The 21,607-nt window shown below is 35.5% G+C and overlaps 1 protein-coding gene across 2 annotated transcripts in view; it reads left to right on the plus strand.

Moving 5' to 3' along the window:
* BRINP3 (BMP/retinoic acid inducible neural specific 3) overlaps nt 1–21,607 on the plus strand; it is a 196,228-nt gene that overhangs the window by 147,695 nt on the left and 26,926 nt on the right. For both annotated transcript variants that reach the window (XM_005150995.2, XM_031050820.1), the window contains one exon: nt 8,517–8,739. In XM_005150995.2, the coding sequence (XP_005151052.1) occupies nt 8,517–8,739 (223 nt within the window). The remainder of the gene's footprint in view (nt 1–8,516; nt 8,740–21,607) is intronic.

Here is a 21,607-nt window from a genome sequence, read left to right on the forward strand (position 1 = left end):
AAGATAATAACAGCTAGCACTAGATGGAAATTGGAATATCCATGCTGCAGAAATACTTGTAAAGCATACTGAAATGATCAAAATGTTTAAAAAAAAATCAAGATAACTGTAGATAAATTTCTGAGAAACTTGTTGTTGAAAGCATACAATGAATTCCAAGGACCATCCATTTTGAAGGGCAGAGATATGAACATTTTTAAAAGAATAATGAACCAAAATCACACCTGAAAGAGAAACTGACAGGATGAAAGGAATGTCCTTCAAATGTTTGAATTTACAGAGACAGCTATTAGTGTCTGACTTTTTGGTTTCTGAAAAGTGAACTTGCTGTCAAGATCATATTTAGATTGCGAATAAGAAACTAGTCTCTTCTTGATTACAGTAAATGTGAGTCTGTTCAGCTCACAGCAGAACCTAGGAAAGGTTATTATCTCCTGCCTAGTAAAACTTAAGAATTAATTCCTGATTTGCAGGGTGACATTCTATCTTTACTACTAATTTTAACTCTCCGATTTTTTCCTCTTTGTCTGGCCACCGAGAGGGTCCCAATGCTTGTGAAAGGAGTACCAGTGATTTCCTGTTCCTATCACAGGTTACCATTACAATATATATATATACACATACATGCATATATAAAAAAGCAAATATATACATGTCTATATATAACATATTGTAAAATCAGTTGTACTGGAACATTTACTTAAGGTTCCTCAGAAACTATATAGTAATAAAACATCAGAGAATCTTTGTTCCTTACCAGTTCCCTCACCTAAGCTGATACTTAGCCTTGTTCTTAACTCCTTGCAAAGCCTTAGGTTTAGAGGATCTATCCCTGCAGCATTCCTCACTCAAAAAAAAAAAAAAGCCCAGAAACCCCCCACAAATGTACCCCACTGCAAGAACCATAAAAATTTTCTTCCCCTGAGGCTTACAAAGCAACTAGGTACCAGTTCAAAAAGCTTGTCCAGTATTGTGTTCAGCTTCTCTCTACCTTCATATGCAGTCCATATCTTCCATTGCACATACATTTCCTTCCTTCTCTTTGTCCTTCAGAAAATTTAAATCAGATAATTTGATTTAGAGAAGCAAATGTTTTAATTACAAGGAGAGCTGAAAGATTTGGACTAGGTAGGGGAAAAGGGAAGTGGAAAATTCAGCTTTACTATCTTTTCTGTGAAGAAATAAGATTGTTTCAAGATGCAGTCTTATGTTTCATTGAATTAGATTATTTTCAAACATATTTCTTGGAACACAGCCTCTACTTCTTTGACAACTTAAGTAATGCATCATGAACAACTAAAATTCATTGCAACATAAAAACAAATATCTGTTTATTTTAGTACTTTCTTTTCTCTAGGCTTTTGAATCATGGTGGAATATTTTAAAAAATATGTATCTTTTATAAATCTCTTTAATAATATCTGCAATATTGAGGCACCACTTTATTGAACAGCAACCCTATCCAACCATTTAAAATGTAGGTCTTCCTGTTTTTTATTCTCTTCAACTACCAGCTTTGTGATTTCAGGTTTCAGTTTAGAGCTGACACTAGTATTTGACTTGCTGTTGTATTTATTGCCCTGAGTACAATTAAAAGCATTGTTATGGGAAACGAATTATAATACCGTGGTTGCATTGTTAGAGTAAAAGGTTTCTAACATACAGTACATTTATGTAAAAAGTGTGATAAACTGTTGGGGATTATGAAATCTTTCCTACCAGAACTCTTGCTCCTCACACTAATTGCAGCTATGACAGAGGACTCCAAGGAGAATGCAGTTGCTTGGAACCATAAGCAAATGCATTATTATTATCATTATTTGCAATACAAGGCAACAATTAAATCTGTGGTCTATTCTGCTAACTGCCCTACAAAGATAAAATAAGAGACAGGCTTTTCTCTGAAGAGCTTGCAGTCTAAACAGAAAATACAATTGAAGTGTACCAGAGGTAAAGATTTATCTACAGATTATTACAAAATACTGAAGTAGATGTTTTGAAAAAGGAAAAACAAACCAGAAATACTCTTTCAAGAATTGCAAAATGATGTTTTTGTCAGAATACAGTAAAGACTTCATTTTAAAATATTTATTCATTTTGTCATTTCTGACTTTATAGCTTTCATTAAAATAAAATATTAAATGTTGACATAAAAATGTAAAATTTATGTTTTGTCAAGGTGAAGCATTTTGCTTGAGTCAATACAAAGTAAAGCAAGAAAACCTTGCAGCGTTCCTTTTAGAGGATTTCAAAGAAAATAGAAGCATCTGGAGAATTTTAAAGAATATAAAAAGATTTAGCTTGTATTCTAATTTTGGAATGCTAAAAATCCTTTCACAAAATGGATTTTCTATTCTCTGCACAGTTCTACTTAAGAGTCTTCTTTGTTGTGAAATGAAGCTTTCCTTAGCTTTTGTGTGAAATTAAGTCGTAGTCTTCTTTCCAGCTTCTAACCTATAAAAAAAATAAACCAGTATTTATATTAAATAATAGGCTTATTTACAGCATCAGCAGATAAGGTCAGCACTGAAATGGGCACAAAGGTTAAACAAATTGGCACAGCAGGGTTGGATGGCTTGCTTTGTTGCTATGTGTTATCTTTTCTGCATGTAAATAGATTGCTGGAGTTACTAGAGATATTTCCTTAGTGTTTTTCAATGAAAGCTTTTGGTCTGAATATTTCTTGTTGTCTCTGACTCTTGCTCATTTTCCTTATGCAATACCATCTGTTTATTTTGGCTTACTATTAGAACAAATTGGCTCTCATGGGTCAGGATCAAAGGAGAGATCAGCAAGGGTGACACTGAGGTGGGAGTATGTTAACAAGCCACCCACTCAATGTGAGGAAATAGATGAAGATTTCCTTAAGCAAGTCAAGGATATGTCTGGATTGTAGACATATCCTTCTATGCTTCTTTTGGACACCTTTAACCTCCCTAACATCTGCTGAAAAGCCAACCATGTGGGACATAATCAGTCAAGGGGGTTTTGGAGGGTGTGAGGAATAGCATCTTGATATAGATACTGGATGGACCAACAGAAGTGACAACAGAACAGAACTGGCTATTCCCTAACAAGGAAATGCTGTTTAGGGATGGGATAATCAATGGCAACCTTGGCTGTAGAAGACACAAAATAATGGTGTTCAGGATCTGTAAAGGAGTGGGTGAGAAAAGCAGCAGAATGAAGACCAGGGCTTCACAAAAGAAGTCTTCACCTAATTCTGGTATTGCCTCTGAGGCAGCTCTGAAGACAAAGTAGCTCTAGAAAGCTGTCCAGATTTTAAGGACAGCATCCTCCAGGCATAAGAACTGTCTTTTCTGACACTCAGTAAAATGCATAGATATACTGGAGAACCAGCTTTGCTAAACAGGGAATTCATGACAGAGATCCAATAGAAAAAGTAGCATACAGGAATCACAGAAGAGTAAAACTGTCTTCTCCTTTCTTGCACTGAAACCTACTTTGGCATCAAAGGATTTGGAACCCTAGAAAGCCTATCTGAAGTATCAACAAGCACATCTCCTGGATGAATGATCCCGTTTTCCAGCTCACAACAGCTTCCCTAATGGATCACTGTGATAGAACAAACATGAATCATTAGTAGTCTCCTTGCCATGAGAAGGTGTTCTCCAACAATGTGGAGTTAATAAGACATGTATAAAACAGCATTAAAGCCAGACTACTCTCTCTTCCTTTTCAAAAATAATTATTCATTGTTGATGTTTCACTTTTATCTTTAGATTGCAGACAGGCTGCAACAGAGGCAGGCTATCAAGGAAAATTTTGCAAACATTGCCCAGATATTTAGAAATGATGATAGCAAAATCTAGAACCAGTGCCTGCAAGGAATGCCAAAAGCTACAAGGAAATTTCCTAGAGATGCCTTAGTGGTAAAAGATTGAACAAGGAAATGTGGGCCTGCTCCTGAACAGATTGAGTGATTTAGTGATTTATTTGTTTCAGCATAAATTAATCAGGCACAAATACTCAGTGCTGCCTTTGCTTTCAGTCTTCACCAGCAAATACCCCAGGTCCTTGAGTTTAGTAAGGGGATTCAGGGGGCAGAGGAACTAACAGCAGTGAGTAATGATGGAATCAAGGAAGATAATTTGATCTGTGATAGTCCATGGTATTCAACAGACTGTATCTGTGTTTTTTGAGAGGGCTGCATGAGGGCTGGATGATAAGCCTGTAAGGCCTCTCTGCTAGTTTTGAAAGGTCATAGAGACTGAAGAAGATCCCTGATGAATGAAGAAAGGCAAATATTGTCCATTAATGAAAAAAGTCTGAAAGCATGATTCAAGGAACTACTGATTGATCTGCTTCACTTTATCCCCTAGAAAATCATGGATTGACCCCTCTTGGATGACGTTTCTGAAGATGTACTCAGTTTGTGTGGCAGTGTATTGGGGTGTAAGGGGGAATGTTGCAGGGGTGGCCTCTTTGAGAAGACAGCAGGCACTGCCCCCGTTGGACAGAGCCAGTGCCAGCCAGCTCCAAAAGAGGCTGCCCAAAGCTGAGCCTATCAGTGGCACTGGTGACATGTCTGTGATAGCATATGTAGGAAAGGGTAAAAAACACTGCACAAGATACAGCTTAAAGGAACTACTGTTTTATCCTCCTGCTCATGTCATCCTGACTAGAGAAGCTGAGATTGTTCTCTGCCTTTATATAGAGTGTGTCTTGGGCTGTGAGAAAATTCTTCTGATTAGAACACCGATAGATTTGAAATAATCTCTGTTACACTGAGGAAACTGCTGATATATAGTTTAAAAGAAAATGTTGGGTACAACAGTCTGAAAACTCAGACATGGACTTGCTCTGTTTAAAGAAAATAGAAGAAGAAAGTGCAGTGATAGTAAGTGGCATGTTAATGTCGCCAGCATTATGTTGCACAGTCAAATGTTAGTCTGTGGTATTGTTATTAGCCTGGTGTTATGCATTCCCAAGCTGGATAAAACTGTTGACTTCTGGGATGCTTCCAGAGGTCTGCTGAAAGGGATCTTAGGAAACAAGCTAAAACGAGATATTTTGATAGCCTGAAATATTCCAACCAACCCACTCAGCCTCAGCTGTTATAAAACCAAAAATGTGCCATGGTCTTGTAGGTGTAATAGTCTTGTTCAGAGTTTGTAATTCAAAATATCAAGAATATGCAAAATATTTGTGGCAGGTAAATCGGGGTCCTGTTCTTTTTCAACACAGAACAGGTGCCTCTTTTTCTTGTAGCAGAGCATTGTCACATCCTTTGACGAAGCTTACTGAATTTTTCTGGTCTTTGCTAGCTCTATATGCAGAATGTTAATCATTGTACCCACCACTAAGCCCTGCTCTGATAAGGAATAACACTGAAAATCCAAGTTACAAGCTAAGTAGCTCTAGGTATTTCTTACAGCATAAATATGTCTGATATTAATCCGATTTCAGTAATAATCTTTGCTCCAATTGTGATATTTTTCATTTATTCTTTGCCACTGAAAATGATATAATATTTCAATTTCTAAACACCATTAATACAAGGAAGATTTACCTTGCAGAACAAGGAAAGTGAAAAACAGACATGACCAGCCATAAAATGAAAGTAAAACTTTTTTGATCAGCCACTGCATATAATGTTTTACATTTTTCCCCAGTATTTGAAGTTAGCTAAAATTATGAACAAAACCAAAAAAGGTGTTGCATGCACCATCCTTGTGAAAATAAACGAGGAAGTGCTGAAAGCATATCATATCATGGTATCAAGTATCATGTTTTAAAAGCAGCAATTTCTATGGCCCCCAGCACTGTAATACTGGCTGTTAATCCTCAGGAATGCCTGGTTGTGTGTTGATGAGAGTGTAATAGTTTAATCATTTCCCAGTGTTAGGAGTTCATGTTGTAGTTTCACAGATCATGAAATGTGTCTGTTTAAGATACGAGCACATTATCTTTTCTGCTATTTTGCAGAAGGCACTATGTAACCATGTTCATTTTATCTCTGTCTCTGTTTTACCTGTATTAAGGTTCTCATTAGCATGATCATACCGGGCACAGGGATAGTCAAAGATGATGTTTATTACAGAGAGAAAAAGAAGAATTTTCCTATTTAAAATGCTTTTGCATTGCACATTAAGAAGTATAAACCCTCCTTATCACTTCTAAACACTGCATCCGATTAGTGGTTAGCTGTAGAGCTTATCGTCATTGTGCAAAGGACGGCAAATTGACAATGTTTCTCAAAAAAGTTATTACAGCAATATGAAAACTAAAAAGGCATCTTCTGAGTATATTCTCTCCTCAGAGATTTACATTTATTTTTGGCTTCATGAAACTGAGTTTAACTAGATATACCAGTGTCACAGAAGAACAGAAGGGAAATGAGAATTGAACAATTAAAACAGGTAGTCAGGAGTGCGGCTTACTGATCTGATGCTCCCTAGATGTATAAGTATACTCCTCTGCTGTCACTAGAGCTTGGCTGATTTATGCAAACTGCAGATCTCTGCTTTGTCAAATGACATACTTTGTAACAGTTCAGTTAACCTTATTTCCTTTATTTTTCCCCTTCTACCAGTTTGCCAGTTTGTTAGATTTGTAAACGCATCCTCTAGGCTTGGAAGGCTTTATCAAGTCAATGGGTCTGTGCCCCCTTTAAGACAAGCCAGACATAACCCTCTCTCATAACATCTGTACAGGCCTCAAAGAAAGCGAGGACTCATAAGTGTAGTGTGAGAAGACAAAGGCATAATTGTCACTTGGGAAGGGGAAAACAAGGACCAGTTTTCCCCCGACTGTAATGAGACTCATGGAGATAATTATTAATCAATTTATTAAATACTCCTGTTATTTCCAATTATTAAGCTACAAACCCGGAAACAGATACTTATTCTTTTTGGACAGAGGATAAAAACCAACTTCTTAGGCAAAATTAGGGAAGGGAAAAAGTAAAATATAAGATGGTCTGAATACTTGATAAAATAGTTCCTTTCCCCCAATTCCTTAATTTATACCAGGGACAGCAGAGGGCAGCAGTGCAGTCCTCAAGGAGAGAGAAGTGTAGTGGACAACTTCCTTTTCCCAGAAAGGAAGGCAAGAGGAGAAAATAACACATTTCCAAGGAGCTCATAGATGATGTTTTAAAACCACTTTATTAAATATAAAAATAATCATCTTTGACCCTTGCTTTTCATTTTTTGCGTTCCAAAAGATCTTTCAATATTTTTTGTCTTCTGATGAATATTCATCCACCACAGGAAATACTATGCCAAAATAGGCTGCTCTATTTCATGGCTTCTTGTCTTTCAGGATATGGATAAGGGTCATTCTAGCTTGTTTAGAAAACATCTTTCTTCTCTACCCATAAAACATTTTCCCCAATCAATCCTCTCCTATGAGCAAACCCAAATTTTAGCAACGTTAAATACTATGATTAACTCTAGTTTTAAGACTGAGCTACTTCAGTCAGTTGGATCACCGCATTCACATAGTCTGCTGAAGTGTAAACCACCCAACAGGAGCATCTGGCAGGGTGAAAGACAAACTGTGTGATAAGTGACTGCAAGAGCAAGCTGAAGAAAAAACTGATTGGGAAGGGTAGAAGGACAGCAGAAGGCAGGAGGACGAACAGGAAAAGGTACTGATATATGGAAACAAGAAACAAAAGAGATAAATATGTGCATTCAAGTGTGCTACTCATTTTCTCATTTTCCCCCAGTAATCAGAACCCTTTTAAATGGAATTTCATTTAGGTTCAAAACTTACAAATAAACTTGTAAATTATCCTACTTATGCAAATAGACTTAATGATTAAGAAGATTCTGTTTATAGGATTCAGTCTATGCAATTTATGAGGACTGAGCTACCAGAACAAATCACAAAGCATAGTATGTTCACAATAACAGTGACCTTGCAATTTAGGAACTCCTTTTTATCACTTTAGAAGTGGGGACATGAGTCAAAAAGAAGTTATAATAGACATTTTTTAAGTGTTAAAGTACCTTAAAATGCTTTGAAAGACTCCATTTCAATTCTAAATACTTTTGAAAGTCTGATCCTTAATGGCTGTCTCAGGAGAAATAACATGCCTTAAGGGGAGCTGGACTGTAAAATCACATTTACTTGCTTTTCCTAAGTATTGAAATGTACTCCTTTTAAAACAATTTCTTATCTCCTCCAAATAAGTCAATATATGTTGATTTTAAATGCCTATTTATTTTCAGATTCTTGATTTGAAGGTAAGAAACTGTTTCTTACTTAATCTTCATATTACTCAGGTAAAGAAATATTAAGAGTGCTTGTATTTGTTTTACCATCAATTTAAAAATTATCTAAATAGTGTCTTTTGCTGGTTTTATTCTAATATCACCACTAAAAATGTAGTTATCTTTCTACTTTGAAAGAGTTAAAATATTAAATTCTAAAATTGCAAATGTTCAAAATAAAAAAAAATAGTTCAAGAAAAAAGAAATTAGAAGTTAACTTTAGCTGCAATAATAGCCATATCTACGTAACTAAAGACTTTTTTTTTTTTTTAGACGAATTCAAATTATTTATGAAAAGGCTGCCCATGAATTATTTCCTGAACACATCTACTGTAATGCATTTGTGGACAATGGATTCTAACTTTCAACGTCGCTATGAACAACTAGAAAGCAGCATGAAACAACTCTTCCTCAAGGCACAGAAAACTGTTCACAAGCTCTTTGGCCTTAGTAAGAGATGCCATAAACAGCCACTCATCCGCATGCCAAGGCAGAGGTAAGAACCCTTATGAAAACCTTAGAACTCAAACTGCTGTTTTGATACTAAGATCTCCTTAAGGATATAGATATGGGAATGTGTGCAACATACAGAACATTCACAGTATGCAATCTTTATATCTGTAGGAGTTGAACCTTCCCAGCTTTCAATATTCCTCCATTCATGTTTTCCTAAATATGGTTGGAAAGGTTGAAATAAAACCTGATTTGTAAATGACTGTGTTATGTGAGACAACTTTAAAATAACTCCGGTGTACAGATTCATCCCATTTGGTCTGCTTCTGTATTACAGAACCACGTTTTCAATGAAAAATGGCCAACTGTATCAGTGCCAAATAATTGCATACTGAATACTGAATACCTCTTCTGAAATAAGCACAGCTATTTTGAGAACTTTACGGTTCATATACAGTATATACTACATACTATTGATTTCTTGTCTTATTTGTCAGACATGAATGCAATATGAAAGGACACATAAGGGAAGAAAATAGAAGTGGTTTAGTCCTTCCTAGAAACAGAAAGATTCCGAAAGCTAGCTAGTCCAATCTATATTAACATAAAGTGATTATAGTTGATTGCTGGTTGAAAATCTCTTTATTGAAATTAGTGGAATGACACTAGAATAAATTTGAAATGAATGAGCTTTTAAGAAAGTTGTTCTGACCACAAGCATTGTGGGCTTAGTCAGTAAATCCTGAATTTAGCACGTATTTCTGTCAATTTATCAATTTGTCTACTATTTTTCTATATTTTATCTGTATCAGGAACTGCAAAGGATACTTTACTCTCCCCTGCTTTCAGCTCTCCTTTTGCAAGCTAAGGCTCCATCAATTCTTTTGCCTTTTGGTGGCATTTAGCTGTCTCCTTCTGAAAGTGGAAGGGTTCGCTGTTATGGTTCTTGTGCCCTTTATTTTTCCTACATATCATGCTTTGCTTTATGATCTGGTAGTTGAAAAGAGAAACGCATTTTTCACTTGGGTGGTCATTGCATAATTAGAAAACATTCCACTAAGAAAAATTATATAGTCACTGAAGTACTTTAAAATATTTGTCCTGTGTTTCTTGGACATAACTTTAAATGAGCATTCTAGTAGAGATGATTGAATATGAAAGACTTTAGCAGGAACTGAGTTTTTAAAAAAAAACAAGAAACACAATCCAAATTAACATTATTTTTTCCCCTACCAAAATTTAATATAATCAGATCTTCCAAAATAGCCACTATAGGGCTTTGGGACAATCTTTGGTTGCTATCTGAAGTGGCAATGATAGAATACAAATGAACAGAGGTATAAAAAGCAAAGATGAGTTGAAATGATTGATCAAAGCACACCTTTCTTGTTTTCTGAAGGATATACTTTTAACAAATAAACTTGTGTTTATTTGTTAATATTTGTTTATTTGTTAATAAAAAGTTGTGGTGCTGTACAAAAAAGATGTCAGTGGGCTGGAGAGGGTCCGGAAAATGGCCACAAAGATGACCAAAGGACTGTGAAACTTGCCATATGAGGAAAGGCTGACAGAACAGGGTTTGTTCAGCCTACAGAAAAGAAGGTTTAGGGAAGACCTTACCACCATGTTCCTTTTTACAAGGAGTCACATGGAAAAGATGAAGGATAATGGGTACAGGTTACTCCCTGGAACGAAGTGAGTTAAAGTTTTCACAATGAGATCAAGCAGCCATTGGAATAATCTCTCCAAGGAAGTGTTGGATTAGCCACCACTTGGGGAACTTTACACAGTTTTAAGATCACCTGGACAGAGTACTGTCTAGATTGTGCTTTTGCCAAAAAAGGTTGGACTAGATGACCCTTCAATCTGGTATTCTACGATGCTATCATTTTATGATAATAAGTTTTACTAGCAATGAGTTTGCCTATTTTACAGGGAGCTGTACTAAACTTTCATAACAGCTTGATTTTGCAATATATCTCTAACTTAGGAATCTCATGACTTAGCTTTAAGGTAAACGTTCCATTTTAGTGACTTCATTTTTTTTATAGTCACTACAGAGAGAGATTGGACATATGATGACATAATGATGATCAATAGATGGCTCAAAAATCAGTGCTAAAAGCAGGTTTGGGAATACTTAGCCTGTAGAATGCATTTGCTGAAAGAGAACATTTTCAAGGACTGGATTACATCTGACTATATGGATAAACTTTCTTCTTACATCAAGGTTTTTACAGCTAATAGGAAGAGCTTTAAACTGAGAAGTGAGGGGAAAGTTCAACAGACACTGGTTTAATTTCTAAACCTGCTTAAAAAAAATAAAATCAGATATAGGAATGGATAAAGGAAAGGAATCTCAGTGGTGATGAAGCATAGTGAGAAGAAGGGAAACACATGTATGATAGAATAATATTCAGGTACTTCTCATGATAACAGTATACCTAATCCAAACAAGGTATTGAATTTTTTGGTACAGAACTGCTAACAGGTAAGCATGAAATGAGTAGTAGATAGAGCAACGGAGACTGAATACCTGAGTAATGCAATGGAGAAACGTGAATTATTGCTCAGGCTGTAAAACCAGACATTTCAGAAGAAAGTGAATGGAGTAAGAAAACTAACATCAGGTACTAAAATTATTATGTTTAAGGGAAAATGAAAATAAAAGCAAAAATCACAGATCTGTGTGCTAATGATATTCTAGGTGCCAAAGAAACGAGAAGGGGGAATTAGAACAAAATGTAACCCTTTCCAAAGGCTTTCCAAACAACTACTTCAGATCAGTGTTTGAGCTCTGCTATTGATAGCTAAGGGCAAATTTTATTATGGAAAGATAAATTAGACTGAGTTAATGGAGATATAAATACTATTTTAAATTGTATTTTATGGGCACTTGTCTTCAGATCACAGAATCACAGAATCCCAAGGGTTGGAAGGGACCTCAAAAGATCATCTAGTCCAACCCCCTGCAAGAGCAGGGTAACCTAGAGTACAATACAGATTAAAGAGCCAACGCTTCAGTTTTTACTAAAGGTCATGATGCTGGCAGTTAGTAAAAACAAAGTATTGTGCTAATGTTTAATTTTACATTGTATTTCACAAGGCAGTAGAAGCTATTTACAAAGGATTTGTAAAGTAATATGTTGAAAGTGACAGCTGGTTTTCTCTTTTATGAAGTTAGGAGGTTTGTCCTAAAAGTTTAATGTAATTCATTAAAACTTTCTGTAAGACTGAGTTTTATAGGGATTTAACTATGCAGTATGCCAGAAATATTTTTCACACTTGAAGGAGCTCCTACATATGGTCAAGGTTATAAATAATTAATGAGAATACCTGTCTCTTTTCTCTGGGCTCAAAATTTTGTTACTGAATATGAAACCAATTGTTGCTTGATTGTTTTTAAATGAGAGTCAGTTAATCAGTTAGACAGAATTGCTTGCAATTTCTTCCATATTTCTCAAAGAACCAAGACACTTAATAATCATAAAGCAAAGTTACATTTATATTTCAATTTTCTGTTCCTTGAACTAAAATACCACTGATTCCTCTCCTAACATCATTGTTCATAGTAGAAAAGAGTCAATTGGCATGTGAGTTAAAGAAACTACATTCCTGTGTCTTGGTTTAAACACAGCTTATATTCTTCAGCTAGAATAATGTATAAATAGTTTGCTTTCAGTCTGCACTAGCGGCCAGAACAACGTCTTATTTACTGCAGCACTTTTCTATACACTGTGGATGGGAACAGTATTACTATTTTTATTTTATTCTGTTCATTGCAAATCTTTTCAAGTTCCAGATGTTCTTTCCAGATTTTAAGGTTTCTTTCATTTAACATGAAACAAACCATTGTTCCTTTTCCTGAAAGTCAAATCATGCCAAGAAACATCAAAAGTCTGTAGATTTCCGTTATAAAATGTTATAGTGCTGCTGAGTGTAACGTTTAAAAATAATCTGATTTTTAAAATTAAACTGAACCTGAATTAATCAATACATTTTCTGTAGTCAGTAAAGTTTTTACTGGCTGAGTTCAAAGAAAAATACTGACTGAAAATTCAAAATCAACGAGGAGGACAGAAATTGCTTGGCAATAGTTTGTTCCCATGTTGTACATAAGGGTGTAACGATAAAACATTCAATTTCAAGAGATAAAGAGAAAAACGACAGAAAAAAAAGCTGTCTGAGAAAGAAGCTTGATTGTGGAGTAAGCTACCAAGTGAGCTGCTGCCTCCATGAACTGATTTGAGGCTCTGCAGCTTCAAAAGGCTCAAGTGATTATTATTAATAGGTTCCCACTGCATTGACACATCATCCTTAAAAACTTGCAGTATCATATGCTCATTCATTGTGTTTGCTTGGCCAGAGCCCACCGCATGCAGCAATTGTTACTCCACTAGATGGCCAGCTCTTGCTGCAGTTTCTATATAGGAAGGTTATTGAAAAACTGCTTGTGCCACAATACATTTTGCTCTGCAGGAATTGGTAGGTGTTGAAAAATATATCTAGGAATGTTGTTGAAATGGTCTTAGAAGCACAAGATATTCTGCTTTATAGGAACTGGGGTGTAAAGCCATATATATGCTGTACCTCATCATGCATATTTCTGTAGCAGGACCATAAGGTGTAAGGAACAATTGTCAATCTTTGGAAACAGTTTGTGTATGATATCTGTGGTCTAGTGTATTTACTTTGAGGAAAAGACTGACATAGTCATTAAATTAGTCCAAGTTCTTGGTTCCAGCATCCTCTTTCTCAAATAAAGTGAAAATGCGATCCTCTATTCCAGGCAAAAAAGGGCAATCTTTCTCACAGTTTAGATTGAGCATTGTAACTCTCACCTGCTCTGAAAGGTGATATCTGTGTATGCACTGTTTCACGTTAAGATCACCTTCGGATTGAATCTTCTAATTTTTCAAAGACAAAATAAATAAAGGGAATAAAGAAATACTGATTTTACTGATTACAGGTGTCCATATAGGACACTGTAGCTCACACACGGCAGTAGGAAGAGGTAAAGCAGCAAGCAAAATTGTGGTTATAAATTTGACATTGTGTTATGAAAGTGAAATTTGTTCTTGTTTCTGTTTTGGCTAACAGAACAGTAAAAATTCTTTTCAAACATAATGGTTATATGCTTAGAAGCTGAAAATCACAGAAACAGAAGACCTGATCCTACCCATGAATTGGCTGAAAGTGAAACACCTGATAAGAACTTGAGCTGAAAATAAGCAGGCACTTTCATCCACCCAAATTATGGACCCAAAATGAGAAAACTGGAATATCTATGTGTAAGAGCATAAAAGGAATATAAATTGAGTTGCAGAGTAGAATTTTCACTTTCCCAAATATTTTTCTGTAAGATTGATAATGATTTCCTGTGGTAGGATTTAATATCCAAACAGTACTGAAAAACATTGAAGACAGGGAAAAGCTTTCATTTCCTAATTTGGAATTGCCAGGTTAGCACCTGTTTTCATTCTTTTCTGTGTCATTCAAATTAGTTCCTTGGCTAATGTTATACAATTGAGTGAATGCACCCAGTACAGTGCACTGCTGCATGTATGAGTCTTATTTGTATCACTTCATAATGAAAGAGTCACTTGAGGTCAAGTTTAACCAGCACAATTTGTGGCTTAATAAAAACATAAACAAAAATATTAAAATGAGAAAAGTAATGTAAGAGCAACAGTAAGTTGCCAACAATAAGTTGCTTTCGGAAAAAAAAAATGGAAAAAAGTCATATCTTCTTTGGCATAATAACAAAACAAAAGTCTGGTGCAACAAACTGCAACTGAAGATTATGAGCAACTCAGGTAAATAAAAATTTTAATCTTAAAAGACCAAGGTACAACACTTGTACACAAAATCGTATATTCTTAAATAAAATGTCAGTGTTTGAATTTTTAAAAAGATTGGATATTTAATAGTGCCATGTAATTTACAGTGAAGATGTTGGTTATACCAATAGTCTAACCACTTTTTTAAAGTTTCTTATTCTGGTAATGCAAGATGAAGGCAAATACAGACAAAACTACTTAATAACTTTTAAACCATGTTTTAATTAACATACAGAAATCCATCTTTCTGAAAGGAAACCCATTCTCAGCAGCCATATGTTTGAACAATGCCCTTATTTTCATAAAGAATTTTCTTAAAAAAAAAATACTCTGGAGATAATGTGGACCTAGAAGATGTTCATTACCAGAAACAGTGAATGGCTGCATCACTCAGAAAAGTTACAGAAAGAATTCTGGTTTGTTCTGGAATTTCCCACCAAACGCACCACAGTCAGGTGGAAAAACCATGAATTTGTTTTTCTTGCTTTTCTTTCTGAATTTCACAGACAAAAAAGAATTCACATCCTCTAGGAGCACAACAGGGCCTGAATACTGTAAAAACATTTCAGAGAAGGGACTTGTACCTTAGTCTTCTCTTCAGTCTATATACAGGAAAAAGATTTAATATCTCTCACTTTTTTATAGTATCTGTAACACGGTCCATCAGAATACTGGGGCCTTGAAACCTGTTTTCTTTAGAGTGCTTCAGAGTGAAATACTCCAGAAAAGGTAGTTTGGATAAATCCTATGCACTCAGGATGTTACACAGAATTGATTTCCTACATCTCAGAGCTGGTTATCAGCTGATTTAGATTGCTTTGCTATAAGTATAATTGAATAATGAGCATGAATTAGTAAGCCATAAAATCTTCCACCAAGGAAGCCACTAAGTTCAATACATGGAAGTTTCACAGTACACCTCAAAGATAATTTTTTTCTTATCAAAGCACATCTGTGGCATTGGATGCAAGGGAAAAAAATCTATACATCACTTGACAGAGTGCGAGAATGAAGGTGAATAGTGAGTTTAGATGAAGACTGTGTTATGGAAAGACAGCATAAAACAGCAAAAGCTCAGGTGAATGGACTGTGTCTAATGTATATGATACTTCCAAACAAGCACTATTCTGTCTAGTTTTAGAACATCTTATTTTAAAAGAGTACAAGGTATCATAGAGATGTTTCTTAAAAAAAAATTACAAGAAAAATCAAAGAAAAATACACTTGGATTGCACATTATTTTGTATCAGAAAAAAAAACCCCAGAAAATATCTTGATCTGCTTCAATTAAGATATTGCATGTGTGAGTTAAAAATGAATTTGCAAGTTTCAATGTAAAGAAATGCCTATCTAGCATAAACTTTGATTTGTTCTGACATGCCAGGTGCACATCTGAAAGTTGCATGCCACAGAAAAGGAAGAGGATAAGATGAAAATATGTGAGATAAAAGAAAGGTCATTTTGGCAGTGGTTGTTCTACTAAACTGAATAATAAGTCTGCATCTTTTCTCCAAGGAAATAGAAAGATCCGCTTTGAGGTGACACCTTTAATTGGACTGGGGATTAGAGCTATTTAAAACTAGCGTGACAGACATAAAAATATAATATACAGGCCTGCAAATAATAGGTCTGGTAACAATGACAAGCTAAGATAAACTCTTGTGTATATCTGTGTTTTCACACATATTTTTAATAGCTGAATATACACAGGGTAGAATGCTCTTAGCATCTGTCCTTGTAATATGTTTTCTCTCAAGGAGATTTGGTTTCCTAATGTTGCAGCAATTTATTACATACTCCTAAGGGACTATTGTTGATTTCATGCTATACATGAAAATTTTTCCAGCTTCCCCACAACTCTACATTTGATTATTTTTAATGAACAGCAACACTGGAGGAAGTAATTTCACCATATCATGAGGTGCTGGGAAACTAGCAGACAGGTTATATTGATGTCACAGGACAGTAGTATGCCTGCTGCCATGCTCTAGAAGTACCATATGTGCAATATATAGAATGAAGTCACATCTTCCATAACAATGTTTTGTCCTTTTAAATTATGGACTACTTATCAGTGCAACTGTACCCTAATAGTGGTGCTTTAACATTTGTATTTTACATTTTGAAACATGATGCAAACTGTTAATAAAAAAGAATTTATCTTAGCAGAACTCATCTGACATGAAAGGAGTTATACCAATAGAGTATTATATGATATTAATTTAATATTGTAGGATGTTGCATTACACCTTGTTCTGACACTTGCAACACTAAAATCTGATTACTCAGTCTCTATTATTAGAGTACTGTTGCACTGGAAAGCAGTGCATACTTTAAAAAGACAAAACATTGGCATGAGTTGTGACTTCATTCCACATATTGTCCATATATACTATATACTACTGCTGAATATTCAGGCAACACTGCAAAAGAGACTGTATTGAGAAGTGCAACAGCAGAAGATGACTCAAGGAAATAATTTCACTCAAGAAGAATGACTACTTTAGAGTCCATCTTTTTCTTCTGGGCTCTCTTATAAGAATAACAAGGTGATAAAAACAGAAAAAACATGTTCCTTTAGAAGATCAATTTTCTCTACACAGTCTAGTTCTGAAAAGTGGAATGTTGGGCTCAACTTCCTTTTCTCGTACATGAAATAGTACCTAGAAGATCCATTTTTTTTTCTTTAGATCTGCTAACCTTCATTTCTCTACAAATTGCCTCTGTCCCTTCCAACCTTCCAAACCCCACGTTGTTTCCAACACAGATGTTCAAACTCCTCCAAATGCCTTTTTTTTTCCAGGCAAATTTTGTAATTAATTTGGTGTTATGAGTACTGGAATCTGAAAATTTGAAGGCAATAAAACACAAGTAGCATTTTATTTTAAATAACCATATGGTATGAAAATATAAAAGTGCACATTAAGAAAAGCCAAAGGATTTTGGCTGTTAAAATACAGTATCAAATATATTCAGTCCCCAGTGCAGATCTGTAATACTAAAGGGTTTGCTTTTGGCCTTTTGGTTTTACTGTGACCAAATTGCTGTAAAGGACCTTCCCTCAGGCCAAATTTATAGATATCTTAGTCATCTATCCACATGAATCATTTGTAGAAACAACATCAGAGCCAACACTGCGGTAACTCACAAGGCTTGCAAGCCTACACTTTAAAATAATTATTTGACATATGGATAGATCCTGGCACACATTTCTGAGCTTGACATCTTCTGTTTGCTCTTAGCCTGATCTGTCTTTGTTGTCATGACACGATGGCCGTCATGTGACAAGATACTTTCAAGCATCATGATAATGTACACCACAAATGCATCAGGAAGTCAGACAAGGACACTACAATGAGATATTGCATGTTGGAGCACCCAAGGCTTCAGGCTAGCTCCCAATTCCAGAAAGTTGCAATATCTCCCAGATTTCAGCTGTATCATAAAAGCATATTTGAACATTAATTTTTCTGATGCAAAAGAGTCTAAAATGTACCATAAGGACATATCTTTTATCATCTATGAGTTATAAGGAAAACAGAAGAAAACTAAGAATGAATGCTCCTTGAAAGTTAGTCTCTGACATCAGACTTCCTCTGTGGAATCACCAAAGTCTCTGTGCCTGTGCCCACTATAGTACATCAGGGCTGACAATAGACTGACAATATCACACCTCCCTTGCTGTCTTTTGTCTACTGTATTTCTTTGAAGCAATACACAGACTGTCTCTCAGTATGTATTTGTACTGCACATGTCACAGTGGGGCCCCATTCTCAGGCTGGGATGAATTGCTGTAACACAAATGTTTTCTGGTCTGTTCTATGTAAAGTAAAAAAGTATCTCCTCTGTAGAAAGCTGGTATTAATGCAAAGCACAAGAAAATTTTGAAATTAATGCAGAATAAAAGGGAATGTAAAGGTTGGACTTATGGGGGGGGTAGGAGGATATTGCTTTACATATCCATATTTCAGGCAAAATATTTCATCTCTCTGATACCTCACTTTGACAAAGAGTGATGTCTAACAGCACTCTGAAAAAAAACCCAACTTCTCAGGCACTGAATCAGGAAAAATTCTGAATTAAACAAGTCAAAGAACTGTGAGATATTTGACATAGAAATGAACACATACAAGTGTCTTATATTTCTCACCTGTGTTAAGTCATATGCAGTTTACCCTATCAGCTTGCTCAGAAGGTGAGATACTAGCTTTCCAAGGGGACAGCAAAGGTTGGACATTAGCTGTGATGACATGAAACACAACCCTGAAGATTAAAGACACATAATAGCTTTGTCTTCAGATAAATTTGAAGATGATATCAGTCTTGCAGATGGTAGGTTTACAAGCTTTTTTTTTAAAAAAAAAGAAAGTTTTGAAAAGTACTGCATCAAAATTGTTCGTATTGTCTCATGTTTACTTTTTGTTACTTTAAAACAAATCACAGGATAATAAAATCATGGAATGGTTTGGGTCGGAGGGGGCCTTAAAGATCATTTATTTCCAACCCCCTGCCATGGGCAGGGTCACTTTCCACTAGACCAGGATGCTCAAAGCCCCATCCAACCTGGGCTTGAACACTTCCAGGGATGGGGCAGCCACAACTTCCCTGGTCAACCTGTGCCAGTGTCTCACCATGCTTGTGTGGAGAATAATGAACTTTTTCCTAATGTCTAATCTAAATCTCCCCTCTGTCAGCTTAAAGCCATTCCTCCTTGTCCTGTTACTACATGCCCTTGTAAAAAGTCCTTCTCTAGCTTTCTTGTAGGCCCCATGAAGTATTGGAAAACTGTTTTGAGATCTCCCCTCTGCTTCCAGCAATCATAGAATCATAGAATAGTTAGGGTTGGAAAGGACCTTAAGATCATCTAGTTCCAACCCTCCTGCCTGGGCAGGGACACCTCACAATAAATCATTTGCTTCCAGCATTAAATCTTTTGTTTCCAGCATGCAGAATACACTAGTCCCACTGTGTCTTAAGTACTTCCAAATTACATAGTTCTGGAAATAAATTTCCTATTTGATCAAAATGCATGGATATAATGATGAAAAGACTTATTCAGAGTTTGATATGGCTTTTTCATACTATGCCATTCTTCCATTTGCAACACAAACGAAAAATAGCTCTAATGTATTAGCTTCTAGGTTATTCAAAGTTTGTAATTCTCTCTTATTTACTGTCTGTCTTCTATAAACCCAAAATACATTAATATTTGGTGCAATATTTTCTCTATCTTTTTTTTATGTGCTCTTGATAAGAGCAAAATTAATGACTAGAAATCATAAGGTGTGTATCTAAAGGTAAAGAGTAGGGAGACATTTAATTTTTCTAATATTGAAATGCTTGATAAGAATTCAGTTTGTGAATAATTGTTATGAATGCTGACAAGGGTAAAAGGTATGGAAACATTAGTAAAAAACATATGCAACTATATTTAATTTTTGGAAACATAAAATCTCTCTGAAAAAAATTATTTTCAATTTAATAAATTAATACTGGTATTTTACACATTTAACTATGTACAAATTGATGAAGACAATGTACAGTTCACTTACCCCGAAGGATACCAAGTAGCAAATGCAGCATCTCTACTGACAATCCCCTCCCTTTGTCTTTCTCCCTTCCTGCCTTCCCCAGTTTCTAAATAAATCAAACACTTCAGAGAGGTGCCACACATAGAGCTCTGATGTGCTCCCAGACAGACAGGCCCAGGCTTGCCTTTGTCTTGCCAACATGTCTCTGCTTTCTTTGGGAGGGATCATAGCAAGTTCACTATAAATAATAAAATCCATAGTGTTTTATTCCTTGGCTTCTTGTCTGAGAGCATCAACAAGGTCGCCAGTTGTGGTGGTGACATGTGCTGCGCGGACAGATGTCACCCAGAGGAAAGCTTTATTGTTGAGGCATTCACCTCATCTTTTCTGTTGTCAGAACATTTACATTCCCAACAGATTTTTTTTAGGAACTTAATGTAGCTCAAGGGCTGCACTCAGAGACCCCAGCAAACACTAACTCCAGAGTTTTCAGTTCAGTTTATGTCTGGTATGTGGCAATATCTAGTGAGGTATAACCTTGTTTCTGATATGACTATATACAACTTGGATATTTTTTCTATCACAAAAGATATTCCAAGTATTTAATAAACATCAGATTATTAAATAATCCTAGAGTTAGAAAAATTTCATGACTGGGTTCTGCTACTCTTATTCAGATTGACCAAGTTTTTTGTACCTGGAATAGGATCATTTGTTTTCAGATTGCTTACCAAACAAGAGAGCAGAAAATTTAAGAGTGACAGAAGTTGCCCATTAGAAATAATAACTTTCATTGCAATCATTAACTGCCGTGGATGTTTATACCCTGTGAAGAACACATTATCTTATTGATGTATAAACTTACGTCATTTATTTTTTATGGTTCTTGAAATAAAAAAAAGCAATTATTTATTATTGAGACTTTCCGTAAGATTTGTTGCACACAATGCATCGACCTACATCTGTGTAATTTTTTCCCAGAAATTTCCTGGTATTTACATTCTTTTAGAAAAATGTCATACATGTACTTCAGAGAACAAGTACAAAGCACTTGTGTTATCAGTAACATTACTTAAAAAAATGAAACTTAAAGTCTTTTTTTTTCCAGGCAGGAAATAGAAAAGCATCAGGCTGAGAAAATGTAACTGAAGTTTATTTCATCAACAAACAGAAGGAGATCAGGGCCTGAAAGCAACATATGAAATAAAAAAAAAATGTTGCCTTTCTATCAAGTTTTCTTCTTCTAAATTCACAGTTTGACCAGTATTTTGGAGTTTAATGTTCGTCTCCATATCCTATAGCAAATGAAAAACAGAAAGTCAAACGGCTTAGACATGTGTGTTCTATGGCTTCAACACACACATCACTGAAACAAGTGACAGGAAGGTTCTTTGATTCACAGGATGATGTGAAAATACAAATCACGTACTGGGATCTCACATGATATATTTCAAATGGCTTGAGGGCAAATGCTGATTTAAAACATACAAGGTTTACCCTCTTATTATATGCTTTTTTGAACTCTAAGGCATATTAAAAA

Source organism: Melopsittacus undulatus, chromosome 6, assembly GCF_012275295.1.
Source record: "Melopsittacus undulatus isolate bMelUnd1 chromosome 6, bMelUnd1.mat.Z, whole genome shotgun sequence".
NCBI lineage: Eukaryota > Metazoa > Chordata > Aves > Psittaciformes > Psittaculidae > Melopsittacus > Melopsittacus undulatus.